At 35.6% G+C, this 21803-nt stretch overlaps 1 protein-coding gene across 2 annotated transcripts; it reads right to left on the bottom strand.

The window, feature by feature from the left end:
* Positions 1 to 1216: 1216 nt before the first annotated feature.
* LOC125680626 (uncharacterized) lies at positions 1217 to 15770 on the bottom strand. Of its 2 annotated transcripts, none has more exons than XM_056157319.1 (4): positions 14874 to 15770; positions 14690 to 14741; positions 7547 to 7733; positions 1217 to 4177 (listed from the first exon to the last, which is right to left on the bottom strand). In XM_056157319.1, the coding sequence occupies exons 2-4, from the start codon at positions 14735 to 14737 to the stop codon at positions 3201 to 3203; spliced, it is 1212 nt and encodes a 403-aa protein (XP_056013294.1). In that variant the 5' UTR covers positions 14738 to 14741; positions 14874 to 15770; the 3' UTR covers positions 1217 to 3200. The 2 variants fall into 2 exon arrangements, with proteins under 2 accessions (XP_056013294.1, XP_048776273.2); XM_048920316.2 differs by having other exon boundaries at positions 14690 to 14771; positions 14874 to 15356.
* Between the last annotated feature and the right edge of the window lie 6033 nt (positions 15771 to 21803).

Raw genomic sequence — 21803 nt, 5'->3', positions numbered from 1 at the left:
GTTTGCCCAACTATCTATTTTGTATTGCTTATAGGAGTTATGAGATTGATCACTGTTCGTTATCTTCACCTTTATAGGAGTTATGAGATTGATCACTGTTCGTTATCTTCACCTTTATAGGAGTTATGAGATTGATCACTGTTTGTTATCTTCACCTTTATAGGAGTTATGAGATTGATCACTGTTCGTAATCTTCACCTTTATAGGAGTTGTGAGATTGATCACTGTTCGTTATCTTCACCTTTATAGGAGTTATGAGATTGATCACTGTTCGTTATCTTCACCTTTATAGGAGTTATGAGATTGATCACTATTCGTTATATTCACCTTTATAGGAGTTATGAGATTGATCACTGTTCGTTATATTCACCTTTATAGGAGTTGTGAGATTGATCACTGTTTGTTATCTTCACCTTTATAGGAGTTATGAGATTGATCACTGTTCGTTATCTTCACCTTTATAGGAGTTATGAGAGTGATCACTGTTCGTTATCTTCACCTTTATAGGAGTTATAAGATTGATCACTGTTCGTTATCTTCACCTTTATAGGAGTTATGAGATTGATCACTGTTCGTTATCTTCACCTTTCATCATTAGCATATAGACGTCATAACTTTGAAATCCATTTCATCATCTTTATCAATATCTTTTTCATTTTGATATCAACACTTTCTTATTCTTATTTCTTTCTTATTAAAAATTTCCCAATAATCGTTTTGATTTTGTCTATGGAGTGCTTTAATAAGTTCATCTGAGATCTGTCATTGTGATCTTACTGCTAAAAAGTCTTAGATTATCTAAGGTTTCGTTTGACTTTCCTTTACATCTACTACACAGCACATAAAAAATACACAGTATGGATGAAAATCAATCTGATTAAAATAAGATCTTTGATCCGCTCCGTTATTGTTATGTCGCTACACGATACATGTATAACAATAACGGAGCGGATCAAAGATCTTATTTTAATCAGATTGGGATAAAAATAACACAGATACACAAGACTGCGGTACAAACATCACTGCGAAGAATGTGTACTCGTCGAAGAATCGTCAAAAGTTAACACAAAATCGAAACTATTCACCGGATCCTCCTATAACGAAGTTGCAAGGAATATGATTCTACTTTAACAATAGACCCACGGGCCTTATAGATCATCTGGGTATTAGTTAAAAGTATTACTGGTCCCAAGCGCTAGAAGAAGAAAAAATCCTGTTCTGAATAGCTAAGCTAAATTTTAATATTCAGCAGCAGTATAAAACAAAATTTGGTCTTAAATGCCCTCGAAAGTGCCTATACTGATGAAAGGCCTTACGTGATACAATACATGCAACATTAACACAATATGACTAATTTGGACCCGTCCAAGGGATGCGAAATTTACAATTTGGGTACATCCTTTTGTGCTTTTCCTAAACATACATTTAGTTTTTATACTGTATCAGCAAATTTAAAAGATGTCTTACCAATGGCAAAGGCAATAATCACTCTAATAATTTTGCCTCCACCCTGGAACCGACAGAAACCCTTTCCCCTTAGGATCATGAAATTTGCAATTTTGGTAAAGAGCTACCTGCTCATTCTAAATACCCATTTAGTTTCAATCTAATATCAATAGCATTAAAGATTTTTTAAAAATATTTTACACATAAACACCACACACTTAGTTTGGCCTCGTCCTGGAGTCAGAAACTATATTCCTGGGATCATGAAGTTTACAATTTCGGTATAGGCTTTTGTGATCTACATCACTATGCTTTTAGCTTTTCTTACACGTGTGGTTGTAGAGAAGATATTTGAAAAAATGTTTAATTTTTGGCAGTTTTTCCTTGCCCTCAAAGGGGCATAGACACGATTTTAACTCTAATTTTCAAAATTTTATTTTTCCATCTTTATTGTTTACTATGCTTAGCTAAAGTATTTCGAATGGTCAACCAAAATTTGAATATCAGTTGTTCAGTTACATGTGAGATACAACACTCACAATTCTTTGTCATGTAAACAAGGCTCGTGCCATGTTTTGTTTACATATAGATTACTTAATAGAAAACAGCATGTTTTAAACAAAATGAGATGTGCCAAACACTAGAAAATATTTAATTGTGCTCAGAATTAACTTGTAAATTGACAAAATCTGTTTTAAACGAACTTTTACGAGTATATTTACCCTATTTAATCAAAGGCATGGCACGATCCTTGTTTACATAACAAAGATTTGTGAGCTCTGCATCTCCCATGTACCTTGACAACTGACATTCAAATTTTTGCTGACCATTATAAATAATTTAGTTAAATATTCTAAACATTAAAAATGGAAAAATATAATTTGAAAATGTTCAGCTCAAATCGGGTCCATGCCCCTTTAAGGCCCCAGGGGTGCAGGCGTCCTGGTATTTACAATTGATGCCTCCTTGTCCCAAAGATGCTTCATATCAAATTTGAAAAGAATTTGAATGATAGTTATCAGAAAGAAAGTTACGCACGACGACGGACGCAGACAATTGCAACAGGTCACCTAAAAAAAGACGTATGTAACGGAACTTTATATTGCAACGGATGTTCCGAATCCGTTATTTTTGTTGTCAACTGGGTCTCTCCTAGTTTCATGATCAATTAGTTTTGTCTTCAGCTAAATTGTATTCTCGAGAGGGACGTTAAGCAATATAAAATCAATCAATCAGCTAAATTGTCAACTATGTTTCATTTTCTTCTTTTTGTTATTTCCACGTTTATTGCAGCATCCGACCTTCGTTAAAGAAGATACTTGTCGTGGTGGTGTTAATACTTTGGGGTCCATTTGAGACCTGTTCTCTGTAGAGGTTTCACAACAAGGTTTTATAGCACAGTCCTCCGTATTGTCAATGGTTGGAATGTTGATGAAAAGACGATCCCCAATCGTGCGTTTAGTTTGCACAGAACCCTGAGACAATGACCTAGACATCATCTTTGAGTCGACTTCGTTTTCCTCTTCCTGTAATTTTGCGACCGGTTCAGATTGGGTTCTCTTCCGTTTTTTCTTTTTCTTCTTTGCTGATTTTCTTTCTTTCTTACTTGCTCCTGTTTGTACAGTTTCCATATGCACCTGAGCTGTGGTATCTAAAGCGTTACCACTATCGACATACAGGCTTCTCTTGTGTTGTTCTTCTATGCTTGCCTCTATCCCTGCTTCCATGAGAAGGCCGTCACCAATCGCCGCAAGTTAACGGCTCCTTTCTTTTGGAAGGGCAATCAAAGGTATGTCCGAATGGTCATGGTCCATGGAATTGCTAATATCGGATTTGCATTCACATATAGGAAACTCTTCCTGTTCCGTTTGTACGCTCTCCAGCCACTCGATAGTGCGTGGTATATTGCATGACAAACCGTCGTTGCTAACATCTGAGACGCTTTCAGAAATGGCACTAAACGCAGATAGGGTACCCGGATGAAGCTTTTGTCTGATAGCTGTCGAAGTGGTGCTTCTCTCGTCCGTTGTAACACTACCACTCGGCCAAGACATATTTTCAATTCGTACAATTTTCTTTGCTTCAGTAGCTTTACACCTACATCTTATCTTATTCTTCGCCGACAATTTGACAGCGATGTGATCGTATTTCCTTCCGAGGGATTCCTTGAATACTTTTCTATATCTGCCTGCATCTGCAGAGGTATTTAGTATGTCAAATAAATGCTTCCAAAGGCTCTCCTTTCTTGCAGTATTTCTGTTTTCACATGATATCACATCGTTGACAAACTCGAGATCAACAACAAATTGGGAACATAATAAATCTAAGATGTCTCGCAAGTCAACGTTGCGGACCATGTAGCATTGAATGCATTCCCGTTTTCTTCTGCTTTCCTCCACTTTGATATTGTAAGATTCCTCCATCTGGTCTGCAATGCACGGGTAATTTTCTGATCTTTTCAATACCTCCAAAAACAAGCTAAACTTTTCTCGGCTTCGTTTGCTGATGGTTACCGCAAGTTTTCTAGTTTGGTCCTTTCTCTTCTCGAATTCAAGAATGTCAGCAGTCTCGTTTTCGGTTAGACAGCCATTTTCCACCAGTTCGTCTAATAACACGACGCGTTTTAACACCATGTTGTCCGACATAAGTTGGAGGTTTTCCTGAAGACATTCCCGATGAATATCTTCACTTCCGCTTATACCGTCTTCAGATCCACGTGATCCGAACATAACTGAAATATACAAAGCCAAGTGAAATCGACAACATCCAAAATACTGAATAAAACATCACGAATTCAAAAATTCAAATTGCTGTTCATTACAGAGGGAAACCTTATAGATGGTATTTATATGTTTATCTATCAAATCATCACTATTCCACTTGATTGTGGTCGCTCGGCTTTACATTTAGGATTTGATACGCTAATATCATACTTTTTAAAAACAATTTGATTATTTGACTCATAATTGATATTTTAGTGTTGGTCAATAAAATACGACGTTAGACAGTCAATGATTTTTTTTAATCTTCAGAAGTAGATTATTGATAACATATTGTTTATTGCTATTGTACAATACTGGGATCAGTGTTACAGGTATAATATGATTCTGGTATCAGTTTTACAGGTATTGTACATTACCTGTAACACTGATCCCATTATCATACAATACCTGTAACACTGATCCCAGTATCATACAATACCTGTAACACTGATCCCAGTATCATACAATACCTGTAACACTGATCCCAGTATCATACAGTACCTGTAACACTGATCCCAGTATCGTACAATACCTGTAACACTGATCCCAGTATCATACAATACCTGTAACACTGATCCCAGTATCATACAATACCTGTAACACTGATCCCAGTATCATACAATACCTGTAACACTGATCCCAGTATCATACAATACCTGTAACACTGATCCCAGTATCATACAATACCTGTAACACTGATCCCAATATTGTACAATACCTGTAACACTGATCCCAGTATCGTACAATACCTGTAACACTGATCCCAGTATTGTACAATACATGTACCTGTAACACTGATCCCAGTATCGTAAAATACCTATAACACTGATCCCAGTATTGTACAATACCTGTAACACTGATCCCAGTATCGTACAATACCTGTAACACTGATCCCAGTATCATATAATACCTATAACACTGATCCCAGTATCGTACAATACCTGTAACACTGATCCCAGTATCGTATAATACCTATAACACTGATCCCAGTATCGTACAATACCTGTAACACTGATCCCAGTATCATACAATACCTATAACACTGATCCCAGTATTGTACATTACCTGTAACACTGATCTTAATATCATACAATACCTGTAACACTGATCCCAGTATTGTACATTACCTGTAACACTGATCCCAGTATTGTACAATACCTGAAACACTGATCCCAGTATTGTACAATACCTGTAACACTGATCCCAGTATCATATAATACCTATAACACTGATCCCAGTATTGTACAATACCTGTAACACTGATCCCTGTATCATACAATACCTGTAACACTGATCTCAGTATCATATAATACATATAACACTGATCCCAGTATTGTACAATACCTGTAACACTGATCCCTGTATCATACAATACCTGTAACACTGATCTCAGTATCATATAATACCTATAACACTGATCCCAGTATTGTACAATACCTGTAACACTGATCCCAGTATCATACAATACATGTAACACTGATCCCAGTATTGTACAATACCTGAAACACTGATCCCAGTATCATACAATACCTTTAACATTGATCCCAGTATCATACAATACATGTAACACTGATCCCAGTATTGTACAATACCTGTAACACTTATCTCAGTATCATATAATACCTGTAACACTGATCCCAGTATCATACAATACCTGTAACACTGATCCCAGTATTGTACAATATCTGTAACACTGATCCCAGTATTGTACATTACCTGTAACACTGATCCCAGTATCATACAATACATGTAACACTGATCCCAGTATTGTACAATACCTGTAACACTGATCTCAGTATCATACAATACCTGTAACACTGATCCCAGTATCATACAATACCTGTAACACTGATCCCAGTATTGTACAATACCTCTAACACTGATCCCAGTATCGTACAATACCTGTAACACTGATCCCAGTATTGTACATTACCTGTAACACTGATTTCAGTATCATATAATACCTGTAACACTGATCTCAGTATCATACAATACCTGTAACACTGATCCCAGTATTGTACATTACCTGTAACACTGATCCCAGTATCATATAATACCTGTAACACTGATCTCAGTATCGTACAATACCTGTAAAACTGATCCCAGTATTGTACATTACCTGCAACACTGATCTCAGTATCGAACAATACCTGTAACACTGATCTCAGTATCGTACAATACCTGTAACACTGATCCCAGTATTGTACATTACCTGTAACACTGATCCCAGTATTGTACAATACCTGAAACACTGATCCCAGTATCATACAATACCTGTAACACTGATCTCAGTATCGTACAATACCTGTAACACTGATCCCAGTATCGTACAATACCTGTAACACTGATCCCAGTATCATATAATACCTATAACACTGATCCCAGTATCATACAATACCTGTAACACTGATCTCAGTATCATATAATACCTATAACACTGATCCCAGTATCGTACAATACCTATAACACTGATCCCAGTATCATACAATACCTGTAACACTGATCCCAGTATCATACAATACCTGTAACACTGATCCCAGTATTGTACATTACCTGTAACACTGATCCCAGTATAATACAATACCTGTACCACTGATCCCAGTATTGTACAATACCTGTAACACTGATCCCAATATCATACAATACCTGTAACACTGATCCCAGTATCGTACAATACCTGTACCACTGATCCCAGTATCATACAATACCTGTAACACTGATCCCAGTATAATACCAGACCTGTAACACTGATCCCAGTATCATATAATACATATAACACTGATCCCAGTATTGTACAATACATGTACCTGTAACACTGATCCCAGTATCATATAATACATATAACACTGATCCCAGTATTGTACAATACCTGTAACACTGATCCCAGTATCGTACAATACCTGTAACACTGATCCCAGTATCATATAATACCTATAACACTGATCCCAGTATTGTACAATACCTGTAACACTGATCCCAGTATCATATAATACCTATAACACTGATCCCAGTATTGTACAATACCTGTAACACTGATCCCAGTATTGTACAATACTTGTACTACTGATCCCAGTATTGTACAATACCTGTAACACAGATCCCAGTATTGTACAATATCTGTAACACTGATCCCAGTATCATACAATACCTGTAACACAGATCCCAGTATTGTACAATATCTGTAACACTGATCCCAGTATTGTACAATACCTGTAACACTGATCCCAGTATCGTACAATACCTGTAACACTGATCCCAGTATTGTACAATATTATTTTAGATGTTCACCCTGTGTGCATGCAGTACTCATACGACAGAGTATAGTGTACATCGTTAACCTGTTCTACCCGATGCGCTGTTTCTTCCCTTGATGTCGACTTTGTTTCCGTCTTCCGTCTTCTCGTCCGGGTTTGGCTGTTCCGTAGATTCTTCCTGACCTTGCTGTAATCGTGGGTCATTCTGCGTTCTCTCTCCTCTTAATGCGCAGATATCACGTTCTATTTTATCGATCTTACTGGATATATTCTACAAAAATCAGACATCGAAACATTGAACTCTCGTTTCTGAAATATGATTGTATTGGCGGTATGGAAGACGAATTGTTGTATAGTATTGAGTACAAATGCCGAACCATGCTTATTCGATTCATTTTGCAAATGACATATTTGAATGATATATATAGAAGTTTGCCACCCCCTCCCCCAAAAAAGATCCATAGGCCTTATCAGTTACCTGAATATTTGTTAGAAGAATCACGAGTCCCAAGGCCTTTGAAATCCTGTTGTGCATAATATTTAGCAACAGTATAAAACACAAATGTCCGCGAAAGTGTCTATACTAATGAAGGGCTTTGAATAATATATGTAACATTAACACGATATGACTAATTTGGACCTGTCCTAGAGTCAAAAGCCTAAGGTTACAAGAATCATAATTTTGGTACATCCTTTCCTACTTTTCCTAAATACTAGTATTCAGATAGTTTTTATACCGTAACAGCAAACATAAAGAAGTCTATCAAATGAAAAAAACAATAATTACTATAATAATTTGGCCCCACCCTGGAACCAAAACCGTTACCCCTTAGGATCATGAAATTTGTTTTTTAAAAGTTGGTAAAGGTCGATGTACTCATAAATATCTATTTAGTTTCAATAGTATTAAAGATTGATTAATTTTATATTGTTAAACGTCCCGATGGAAAATGTTTCACTCATATGGAGACGTTATCATTGCCGGTAAAGGGCTTACGGTCTTTAAGCAGGGAGGGATCTTTTTTGTGCCACACCTGCTGTGACGCGATGCCTCGGTTTTTGCTGTCTCATCCGAATGACCGCCCCATTTAGTCGACTCTTACAACCAAGGGGTACTTAGGTCCAATATATGCTATATAATACTAAGATTTGGTCCCATCTTGGGTTCAGAACCTCTACCCTGGGACCATAAAATTTACAATTTTTGTAGAGGCCTTCTTACTCTACATCACTGTGCATTTAGTTTTTTAGGTCACCCGAGTAAACTCTTGCAATTGGTTGTCGTCCGTCGTCGTCCGGCCTCCGTGGCCGAGTGGTTATAGAGCATCGCGCTCAAAATCACACGGCCTCTCACCTCTGTCGGCGCGGGTTTGAATCCCGCTCGCGCCGGTAAGTGAGAAAGTTTCTCAGTTTACTTTCGGAAGGTCGGTGGTCTCTTCCCAGGTACATTGTATCTGGGTTCTCTCTTCCACCAATAAAAAACTGGGCGCCACCATATAACTGAAAAATTGTTGAGTGTGGCGGAAAACATCAATCAATCAATCCATCGTCCGTCGTGCGTTAACAATTGATTTTTTAATTTTTTTTCTTAATTACTAGCAGTCCAATTTATTTTCAAATTTGGTATGAAGTATCCTTGGGACAGGGGGGAAGTAAATTGTGAATTTCAAGACTCCTGCACACATGGGGTCTTAGGGGCGTGGCAAAAACTACCCAAAATTAATCAATTTTCAAAAGGCTTCTTCTCTAGAACCACACATGTGAAAAAACCTAAATGCATGGTGATGTGGAGCAGAAAGGCCTCTACCAAAATTGTAAATTTCATGATCCCGGGGTAGGGCATTTGACCCCAGGGCGGGGCCAAACTTAGGATATAGTGTTTATGTGTAAAACACTTACAATAACATCTTATTTAGTGCTAATGATACTATATTGAAACTAAATGGATATTTCGAAAGAGCAGATAGTCCTTTACAAAAATTGTAAATTTTATGATCCCAGGGGTAGGGGTTTTGTTATCAGGGCGGGGCCGAAATGGTCAGTTATTGAATGTGTTAACAATAGAATTTTTTAACTTCTTCTTGATAACTACCTTCCAATTCTTTTCAAATTTGGTATAAAGCATCTTTGGAACAAGGGGACATAAATTGTAAATTTCAGGATCCCTGTACCCCCGGGGCCTTAGGGGCGAAGCAAAACTGCCCAAAATTAACCAATTTTCAAACATCTTCTCTAGAACCGCACATGTTTAAGAAACACTAAATGCATAGTGATGTAGAGCAGGAAGACCTCTACCAAAATTGTAAATTCGATGATCCCAGGGGTAGGGATTTTGGTATCATGGTGGGGCCAAAATGGTAAGTTATTAAATGTGTGAACAATAGGAATTTTTAACTTTTTCTTGATAACTACCTTCCAATTCTTTTCAAATTTGGTATGAAGCATCTCTGGAACAAGGGGACATAAATTGTAAATTTCACTACTCCTGCACCACGGGGTCCCAAAGATGTTGCATACCAAAATTTTATAGAAATTGGAATAGTACTTACCAAGGATAAGTTAAAAATGTTCTATTGTTCACACATTGAATAAATGACCATTTTGGCCCTACCCTAATAGAAAAACCCTTCCCCTGGGATCATCAAATTCAAAATTCTGGTAAAGGTCTACATGTTCTTTCTAAATATCATTAATTTCATGTTAGTATCAATGACACTAAAAAGATTTTTTTAAAATGTTTTACACATAAATACTATATACTGAGTTTGGCCCCGCCCTGGGGTTAGAACCTCTTCCCCGGGGATCATGAAATTTACAAATTTAGTAGACGTCTTCCTGTTCTACATCACTATTGTGCATTTGGTTCTTCATAGACATGTACAGTTGATTTTTTATTTTTGAAGGGTTTTTTGAAAATTGGTCAATTTTGGGCAGTTTTTGCCCACCCCTAAGACTGTAGGGATGCAGAAGTCCTGAAATTTATAATTTATATTTCTCTTGTCCAAAATATGCTTCATATCAAATTTGAAAAGAATTGGAATGGTAGTTATCAAGTAGTTAAAAATTTCTATTGTTCACACATTTAACCATTGTTAACGCACAACATACATGTGCTCGTACATATGAAAATTTACTCAGGTGACCTAAAATCTATTTCTGATTGACCAAGTCTGTCTATTACCAAAAAGAAGAAAAGCAAAAAGCATGAAAATTGAAGTTTGCCTTGAGAATTTCATATAATACAGAACTTACAAATGTGGTAATGATCGGACTTCGGTAATTGGCTAATAATACCGAAACGGTGAAGACATTTTCTTCATATGAATACATTCATTATTGTGCAATTTATTATTGATTCGATACGCAGGAGCTTGTTCTATGTATAATAAGAATTAAATTGAGGCATGCTACTGACAAACAATTAAGTTGTGTTTCAACAGTCTCGTTTAAAGTCAGCATTTCGCAAATTCTATGGTCGCTATAATGACTGATCATACGCAGAACAAGCTCTTGCATATCGAATCAGTTGAGAGATATAAACACCATATGCAGGTGATAATTGAATACCATTGCTACATAAATATGGGAAGTTGACGATGGAGAAACTGAAATCATCCCGTTGTCATAAAGTTGAGTTGTTAGTTTGCCGTTAATATATATTTTCAATGAACTATCCAAGTATGAAGGAGAAGTGGACGACTCTGTGGTGTCTTTTATTTCGAGTTCACAAGGGTATATCGAATCAACATATGAATGAATATAATTGTTAATAGATAAAACGTCGTCAATATATCAAAATGTTGCATTGAAGGCCACAACAAAATATTTTTTCTTCTCACGTAGAAGTTTTTGAATAAGAATATAGAAACATGTCAGCAAACCCCAGGAGCACAATTCGTGCCCATGGGCATTTCAAGAGACTGTTGTAAGACCTGATCACCAAAGACTACGAAGATATTGCCAATGACAAACTCCAGCATATTTTTATTTCAATGTTAGAGTAATTGTGGGTGGAATCAGAGTAGTGTTTAACAAAGTTTTTTTGGATGACTGATCACTAGATATACATATTTGTTGTTTTGTTGAAGAAGTGTAAAGCGTAGAAAAGTCATACGTTCTGATGTTGTTGATTTGAGAAAAGTTTTGCTATTTAAAACTAAAAGTTCTTTAGAATTTTTGAGAATCCACATTTGATTTACACATTGTCAACTTCTGGCATATGTAGTGGCACAGTACGTTTGAAGTTTCTCCTTCACAGCTGTTAACATTTTTGTAAGGAGCAAAGATAGGGGCTTGGTAGAACATTTACTGGACCCAGCAATGTATCTTTCTTTAAAAGGGTTTTTATGAAGTTTAGAAATCCTGTATAGGTACGGTAACTGATATTCATCCGACCCATTGACTGGGTTATTAAATGTGTCTAAAACTGAAGTATGGTTTTGAAGAATTCTATCTTTTGAAAAGGCAGTTGGAGTATAAGTACGATTACCAAAAGTGGAATTAATGCCAAGTTCGTTTGAAATACAGTTATAATAATGAGCCTTACAAACAAAGACAATGTTGTTACAAGCTTTGTCAGCTAAAACCAACACTTCTTCCTCATGTAACCTATTTAATTCTTTTATCCCTTCTGGTTTACTGAACACAGAAGGATAGCTGGAAATCTTTACTGTGAGATGAGTCGCCTTACACCTTCGCCTTCACATGAACCCTATACCAGGGAATTTCGCGATGGCATTATTATAACTCAGGCAGAGTCAATAAGAAAATGTCTGTAATCATCTTAATAACTAAATTCCTTAAATAATCTTAATTACACGTTACAATACATATTATGTGACACCTTAAATCCCTTCTGTGACCTCAATCTGACCTCAAAGATTAACATATAAACAATCGCGACCCTACAATACATGAGGATGCTGACTTACAACTATCGAATTAACACTCTGTGCTCTCTTTTGGTCACATCTTACCCCCTGGAGTTACGAGGTGAACAAATGTAAATGTACATCACACGAAAATGCTCACAAAAGGATTTGACACTTCTTATCCTTGTGATTTTAGTAGATTTTCTGAAATATTCCTGTGTACAACTTTGAACCCTTATTGTAGCCCCGTTGTTCTGTCCCCGTGGTATAAAAAAGATAACTTCTTCTTTATTATTTCACAAAAATGTCAACTTTTTCTGGTTCTTTTATTCTTGAGAAAGAGTTTTTAAACATAGCACTATATTTTCATTTCTATCTCTCTCGATTATATCCCCTAGGAAAAGGACATGACCCTTCGAACAAACATGAATTCCCTTTACCCAAAGAATCTTTGTGATACGTGTGGTTGAATTTGGTCCTGTGGTTCCTGAGAAGAAATACAAACATGTAAAAAAAAAACAAAAAACAAAAACAAAACAAAAAACAAATTTAATTAGTTTATAGACGACAGATAACAGACAACTTTCAGATGAACCAAAATCACACGCTAGCAAAGAGGTTTCGTTAAAAAAGGGGGGAGGGGTCCGAAAACTTTTTGTTAGTGAAGATGAAATCATTCATTGTTTTTAACCTTTCTGAGCAAATTACATATCATGAATAAACGACTATTTTGATAAATTAACAAATAGATTTGATAGATCAATGGCTTGTAAAATCAGAATTAGCTCTCATGAGCTTGTTATAGAAAAAAGAAGATATTCAAACATTCCAAGATCCAAACGATATATTGTGTACTGCCTGTAGAATTAGTTACAATGTGCTGCATATACTGAAATAAGAGACAATGTGCTGAAAGTAGTGACACTTCAAATATTGCTTAATGATAACTCTGAAATTGTCTTCATCTTTAATTGTCTTAACATTATATAAAAATTAAAATGCTGTCAAAAACTACTATTGCTAAATTATCATAAACTTGTGTTTATCAGAGAGAGAGAGAGAGAGAGAGAGAGAGAGAGAGAGAGAGAGAATACATTTTAATCTGTTATAAATAAGAACTGTAATTTGCCATTCGCAGTCACAAAGATGTATACAATATTGTTATACATGTACTATGAATTAATTTTATTACTACATGTATCATTATTATCACCATTGCTATTGCAGTGATGGACAGTGATCAAAAGCTTATATGGCTAATGACCAATGAAGATGAAAATATCCTCATCCAAATTAGTAAGATGATTTTAAACAGTGGGATATAATACTACAAATGTTACATTTCATTGCATTATGCACATTTTCTCTCTTCATATTTTACACCTGTAGGCTGTCTTGGCTACTGGGAGTACAAGACCAACAGTCTGGTACAACAATTTACTACCAGATTGTTAACAGGCACTGTCCCTTGGTACTCCCTGTAGTCAGGTCAACATATCGTGTTTTTATTCTCTCATATAACGCTATTCTCTTTTATATAAGTATTCTAACCTTCCTACTTTAGACATAAAACATTCAGAACAACTGGATCCTGCGTGTAAATATGTAATATACTAGCATGCTGTATTCAGTAAGATGATTTTGAACAGTGTAATGTGATACTGCAAATACATGTCTTTGCATTCTCACATTTCCTTTACTTTACAATAGTAAGCTGTCTTGGTTACTGGGAGTACAAGACCAACGGTCTGGTACAATAAATTTATTACCAGACTATTAACAGGCACTGTCCCTTGGTGCTCCCTGTAATCAGGTCAACATATTGTGGGTTTGTTGTTTGTTTGTTTGTTTTTTTCTTTCTCCCCATGTAATGCTATTATTCTCTTTTATATAAGTATTCACACGACACTATCATTATCTGCTATCCCAGAAACTGTTATGTGAGGCAGTTGGGTTATTTTATTTATCATGTTGTTAATTTAAATCTTGTCTGTGATCAGTATTTCATATATAATTATATAGATATGTGCAGTGCAGAAGTGTGAACTCTGTCAGTATTACCGGTAGTACTTCTAAATGATTGTTATTTATTTTCATTGTTATAATTAATTGCCTGTTAACATGTACATGCCCCCCGAGGGCCCTTGATTGGTGAATAAACTATATTATTATGTTTACTTTTGGGCAATAACCATTGTACATGTAGATGTGGTGCCCCATTCATATATACCCGAGTTGTAGAGGTTGGTTTTTTTTGTTTTTTTTTACAACCAAGCTTGATCTGAATAGAATAAAGCATTCGACCGTTGTAACTAATATAAATCAAATACTATATAATTTTATTGCTAGTTCTTACCACGAGAAAGACCAAAATAGACTGCAATTGTGGGTTTTCATCCGCCATGTTTCTGAAGTGTAAATAATGTAATCGGGTCAGCCTGAAAATCAGTCAACACGTGCATTAAGCCAGCAAACACTTCATATGAATACAATGTAAAAAGGGAGCCTTTGTCAAGAGAATCCTGAAACCATAACAATACCTGATTCAGTATGTGCTGTCCTTAGGAAGGTAAGCAGGTCATCTTTGTAAAGTTCACAACATACGTTGGAATTCCCCCTATTGAATTTCCCCGACCTCAAGTGATGGAAAACACCGTTTATAAAAATAGATTATTTTGCGCTGTAAATGTTAGGTTCATTGACCTACTTTAAATCTCTTAAATAACTTGCAAGTAAAACTCAGCTACACATCAGAGTGCAAAATTTTGAGAAAGTACTCCCAAAAAATTAACTCGTTATGTATACAGTCAATCATATGTACTTGTACTACGTGTCTTTTACTATTATTATGTGTCATTGCATATATTGTTATTATTTTCTTCCTGTGTGCATTTCTGACTGTTTTGCATTAGGATACACGATGGTACTTGCATATATTACATCAAGTAATGTCTCATGTTATGTACATTGTCTAAGCTCATACTACTAGTCTCATGTTATGTACATTGTCTAAGCTCATACTACTAGTCTCATGTTATGTACATTGTATAAGCTCATACTACTAGTCTCATGTTATGTACATTGTCTAAGCTCATACTACTAGTATTGCTGTATATTATACATGTATGAACCATATGAAACCATATTGCACATATGCACTCATTATAAACATGACATGTTGATCTAGTACCAATGCACCGTCCCGTGGTATCTTTTGCATTACAGTGGAGTTAATCATATGTACTTATACTACCTTTACTATTATTACATGTAGTGTTGTTCTGTACATGTATATATTTTTTATTTTATTTTTTCTGTGTGTATTTCTGACTGTTTTGCATTAGGATACACGGTGGTACTTACATGTAATACAAATAAGTATTATCATGTTCAAAATGTCTCATATATGAACACAATCTGATTAAAACCAGATCCTGAGATCCGCTCACTTAGATCGCTACACTAGTGTAGCGATTGTGGGCGGATCTCAGGATCTGGTTTTAATCAGATTGATATGAACATTGCTCATACATGTACTGATAGTGCATATTTTGCTCTTGTTTTGTTCTTTTCTTTTTATAATCATTTTTAAAAATAAACATTTCACATTGAAATGTTAATAATCATGTATGCTGTATGCCCGAGAGGGCCCTAATTTGGAAATAAATCATATACATATATATATATATATATATATATTATAACTTTTAAGTTCATTTTCTTCTTATAACAAATTTTTATCTCGTTCTAATTAACAAGTAAGTGTGTCGTATAGCCATTCATCTCGTAATAACTTGCTAGTCTCTCATATAAACAATTTAGTATCTCGTTATAACGAGCTAGTCTCCTAAATAAACAATTTAGTATTTCGTTATAACGAGTTAGTCTCCAATATAAACAATTTAGTATCTCGTAACAACTTGCTAGTCTCCTATATAAACAATTTAGTATCTCGTTATAACGAGCTAGTCTCCCATATAAACAATTTAGTATTTCGTTATAACGAGTTAGTCTCCAATATAAACAATTTAGTATCTCGTAACAACTTGCTAGTCTCCCATATAAACAATTTAGTATCTCGTTATAACGATTCAGTCATCTCGTTATATATATAATCGTCTCGTTATATAACGAGCTAATTTATTGGTATCTCGTTATAACAATTTAGTCATCTCGTTATGTATATAGGCCCTAATCATCTCGTTATATAACGAGCAAATTATTTCACTGGTATCTCGTTATAACAATTTAGTCATCTCGTTATGTATCATACATTCATTGCATGATAGTGATCATGAGGGAGATATGAAGATTTATTCACTCAAGAAAAATCATATTTCCCGAGGGCAACGCCCATGAGGAATATGATTTTTCTTGGGTGAATAAATCTTCATATCTCTCGAACATTCATGCAATAAATTGTTTATTATACCGAAACAAAGCAAGACCACAAATGCGTATTTGAAATTGGAGTCCGCTCATCTATACATTGAATGTAGCTGAGATCGCCCTTACGGTAACACTGCGCCGTTAACGTATTACGGTATAAGGTACAGACAACGAAATACAGTGATATAATAACCAGTTTTTTGTAGTTCCATTCCCCTTGAGTGCTGATTTATTTGCTTGTTTTTGTATCAACCAAAACCAGGCGATTTAACTGTGTATCAGACACCCGCATATTTTGTGCCTTATGAACTATGAAAGTACAATGACTCGGACCCTTGCCGTAAAATATATGGGAAATGAACGAGGTTATCCAAGAGGTAAATATGATGGGGAGATGTGATGTTTGAGAGGCAATAGGAACACCTCGCCCTTTCCTCCGTTCCTACATTTGTACGTAAAGGGCGAGGGGTTCCGATTCGTTTGAGAGTTTTGTCATCCCTGGCACGTGACTGTCTAGACCAATCAGATTACGCGTTGCATAGAATTCTCATACTGAGGTATAATAAATAATTATCTCGTTACTGTGAAATCATTATAATTCGTGGTGGTTCAATTTTCGTGGAATTCGTGGGTACCCCTCACCCACGAATTTACATCCTCAACGAATAAAGACAAAGCAAACATTCCAGAGTTATCTTTCTTACAAATATATAAATCTACGAAATTACGTCCCAATGAACCTGTAAAAATTCAGCAATCCACGAAAATTGGCCCCCACGAATTTTAATGATTCTACAGTATATAACGAACTAATTCACTAGAATCTCGTTATAACAATTTAGTCATCTCGTTATATATATAGTCATCTCGTTATATAACGAGTTAATTTACTGACGTCTCGTTATAACAATTTAATCATCTCGTTAATATACATAATTATCTCGTTATGTAACGAGTTAATTTACTGATGTCTCGTTATAACGATTAAGTCATCTCGTTATATATAGTCATCTCATTATAAGGAGTTAATATATTAGTATCTAGTTATAACGATTTAGTTATCTCGTTATAATGAGCTAAGTTACTAGACAACTTATCTATGGAAACGATGAAGGACCTTTTACTAAACAAAAACTCAAGTCAGTAAGTTTGTCTGCCTTACAGACGATCGTTTTGCAATGATATCATGTAAAACGATCAGTCGTCGAAATTAATGGTTACAGAAAATGTTCTTCCTCCCAAACAAACGCATAGGTGACGCTAGATTTTCTTGAATTCAACAAAAATAGTTTGAGTTTCCGTTAATTGATGTAATTTTTCTTTATCATTATGATAACTACATGTACATTTGTAGTTAACATGGGAATGATTCTCGGATTACTGGTCAATTGATCACAGCTAAATTACCCCATGTTTATAGAAAATATTTTCATGGAACGGATTCTAACTTACTCGGATTTTTTTCAGGTAGTGGGCAACAGTAGAAAAATTCCCAATCTGAACACCCCAAATATATAGGTACAAATGTACATATTTTAACTCTTCAACTTATTTTTTTCCCCTCAAAATGAGCCCACCGGGCTTTTGTATCAGTGAAATAACCATTCATTTTATATTTTCGTGAAATTTCGTGCCAGTATATAATGAATAATTGTTTTCAAACGAAGCCTGCGCATATACACAGGTTTTTTGGGGTTTTTTTCATTACTGACTTTGTACGCTTCGTCACAATATGTCGTAGTTTTGAAACGGTATGTCATCATGTTGAAAATTTGTCTTAGTACCGATGAAACAATTTGTCGTTGTGATGAAACAATTTGTCGTCGTGTTGAAACATTTTTTTCCCCATTGAAAATGGAAATTAATGGCAAGTAACAATTCATGATCAACTTTATGACAAACGGGTTGATTTCAGTTTCTCCATCGTCAACTTCCCATGCATATCTATGTAACAGTATTCCATTATAACCTGCATATGGTGTTTATATCTCTCAACTGATTCGATACGCAATAGTTTGTTCTGCGTATGATCAGTTTTTAAATCGAGACAGGCTACTGACAAACATGTTGATGGTGAAGGGGTTTCAAGTCTCGTTCTTATAATCTATCATTAGGTCAAATGCTGTCTGACGTGTTTCATACCGATTGTTAGGCCGTTCTTGGCACACTGGTTTTGACTACGGATTACTCCGTTTACCTGATCAAGATATAGGGCTCACAGTGAGTGTGACCGGTGAACAGGGGATGTTCACTCCTCCTAGACACCTGATTCCACCTCTGGTGTGTCCAGGGGTCCCTATTTGCCCAACTCTTCATTTTGGTATTCCTTATAGGAATTATAAGATTGATCACCGTTCGTTATAAAGAGAAGGGAGAGAAAGAAATAAAAGGGGGGGGGGGGCTTTCTTAATTTCAAATAGTTAAGTTAAGCTTATTTTTGGTAACTAATCAGCTTATATTTTCATCTTTCGCGGATAATTGCTTTTGGCCTTTTGACATGATATTCGACATTTCTGCTTGAAATCCCATGTCTTATAGACGCGGAAGAGTTTCTAGAAATCCTCTTTTCACAACAAAAATGTCCTCATCTTGAATCCATGCTTTGATGTCATCCACATTGGTGTTGTTATGAGAGTCAAAATCAGTGTATCATTGTTTCTGGGAACAGCAAGGTAAGGTGCAAGAACAGAAACAAAATATCCAGATGTTGTTTGTTGTATAATTCAAATTGGTATTTTTTGTTTAATACTTGGTAAAGATGACGTATTTTACAAATGAGATCCAGCACATTATGTTTATTGAGAAAATATATGATGTATTAGCTTCAGATTTTGACGGGATTCGGGAGTAAAAATTCAATCTATTACTCTTAATTTACAAAATGTGTGAACGAAATCTATTGGCAGGTATAAGACGTGCTCGAAATAGTTCATAGAAAAGTCCCCGAGTGATTTCATGAGGGCGCTTTTAATTGGTCGGTTAAATTATTGGTAGGCCTCTATTCATCAATGTATTTTATTTTGCGTACATGGTTGATTTCGTTTTGGCGTTGTGTAATGGAAGAAATTTATACAAAATTCAGCTTTACAGTTTAGTTTTTGTCTAGTAGATAAGAGTATGCACATATCAGCTGAATTTTGATTTCGTAAACATATACATGTACTTGGGCTGTTTTACAGGTATTTCATTGTCAGTAGAAATTAAATAATCTGAAGTATCGGCAACAGTCCTACTCTGAGATACAGCCAATCTATGTTACTCACTTACAAAATAGAATATATTAAGCACAAACTATATACACTGTATGCTATCTAATTAAAATTAGATGTTAGATCCGCTCACATACTCGCTAGAGTATGTGAGCGGATCTAACATCTAATTTTAATTAGATTGCACTGTATGTCTCTTTGTAGTGGGTAGATTGGTACGGGGGATTTTATAGCCCTGCAGTCACAGAAAAATCACCAATGTTTGAATACGCTTTCTTTGATATTAAAGAAAATTGAGAGCAATAAACCTCGCATTAATAATATTAACCTTCCAAACATGATATTCCACACGTCATGACACTGTTTCATTTATCTTCCAATTCCCCCTGTATTTGCACCCAGTTACGGAGTTTGTGTGTACGAAAATACAACTGACTCGGCAATAAAGTAACAAAAATGTTCTCAACACATCGTTCATGTTCAGGCGAAATTGCTTCTCTCGGATTTTTTGTAGTTCCTTGAAAGTCATTCCTAAAATAATCCTCGAAGCTCTACAAATGAAAGGCATTGATGGTACACTGTCAGGGGGTACAAATATTTCTTCTTACTGATCCGCGTGTATTTTAGAATCAACGTCCTTGTTTCGGTTGGTATTGGTTTTCCCTTCTTGTAGAGCATTCTTTCTTGATTTTTCTTCCATCGTGCTAACGTCTCCATGAGTGAAAAATCCTCGAGTGGGACGTTAAACAATATACAGTTAATTCTCGAATTATCGCCACTCAATTCATCGCCATTTTCGTTATAAAGCCGCATTTGGCTAAGAACATTTTTCCTATTACTTAAAATTCTCGATAAAACGCCATTTGCCACGGTGTTTTTATCACAAAAGTCTATTTCAAAGTGTTATGGTTCCACATATTGATATTGTCGCTTGTATTCTGGTCCCCGCCCCCGCCACTTATTGGTCACTCGTTTGGTGAGCCCAAAAACGAGTTAGCAATGAGTGGCGTGGGGCGGGGACCAGACTATGTTAAAATGCAGAAGGATAATTCGTACCCTCAAGTAAGACCTGGTGTCACCCGAAAGTTGTTCTTATATCTCGGAAATAAATGCGCGTAATAATAAATACAAGTACAAAACTCTTGTCTGTTAGAAAGGGTGAATCTCGGCGGATAAACATGCTCAAATTTATATTCTGTTATGAATCCTTTTATTAGGCCTTTCCACTTTTCTGTGTTTTTCTTATGCTTATTGATTACTATTATTATCAATCTATATTTCTTTTCCTGACGGAGTGATTTGTTTTGGTTTCCATGCTTACGGATGAATAAATTCATCATTATATAAAACCTTAAAAAAATATGCTTTAGTAAGACAATATCGATGAGGGAGAATTGTTTCCAACCCGTTGATTAATGGTTCTACAAAGATTACCCATGATCACCATTATAATATAATGATCCTATAATGGTTACCACGGGTCACCCATTGATATAATAGTAAAGTAAGGGTTACCTCTGGTCACCCATTAATGTAATGCTCAAATTATGGTTCCCTCTGGTCACCCATTGATATATTGGTCATTAAAGGGTTACTTCTGGTCGCCATATATAAAATAATCATATAAAGGTAACTTTTGGTCACCCATAGTAGCAATGGTTATAAAAGGGTTACCTCTGGTCACCCATTAATGTAATGGTAATAAAAGGGTTACATCTGGTCACCTATAGATGCAATGATCATATAAGTTTACCTCTGGACACCCTATGATGAGATGTAGTGGTCATATAATGGTTCCTTCTATTCCCCTATTGGTGTAATGGTCATAAAAGGGTTTCCTTTGGTCACCCATTGATGTAAATATCATAGAAA

The sequence above is a fragment of the Ostrea edulis genome, chromosome 2 (genome assembly GCF_947568905.1).
Source record: "Ostrea edulis chromosome 2, xbOstEdul1.1, whole genome shotgun sequence".
Classification (NCBI taxonomy): Eukaryota; Metazoa; Mollusca; class Bivalvia; order Ostreida; family Ostreidae; genus Ostrea; species Ostrea edulis.
Note: the sequence above shows the minus strand (reverse complement) of the source record. Positions and strands in the feature narration are given on the sequence as shown.

What these genes read in the sequence shown, in the direction of transcription:
- LOC125680626 (XM_056157319.1), bottom strand. Translation starts at nt 14,737, where the DNA reads ATGGCGGATGAAAACCCACAATTGCAGTCTATTTTGGTCTTTCTCGTG. An exon ending in CTATTTTGGTCTTTCTCGTG is followed by an intron (nt 7,734 to 14,689) that starts GTAAGAACTAGC and finishes TGATTTTTGTAG; the next exon opens with AATATATCCAGTAAGATCGA. An exon ending in CAGCGCATCGGGTAGAACAG is followed by an intron (nt 4,178 to 7,546) that starts GTTAACGATGTA and finishes TGTATATTTCAG; the next exon opens with TTATGTTCGGATCACGTGGA.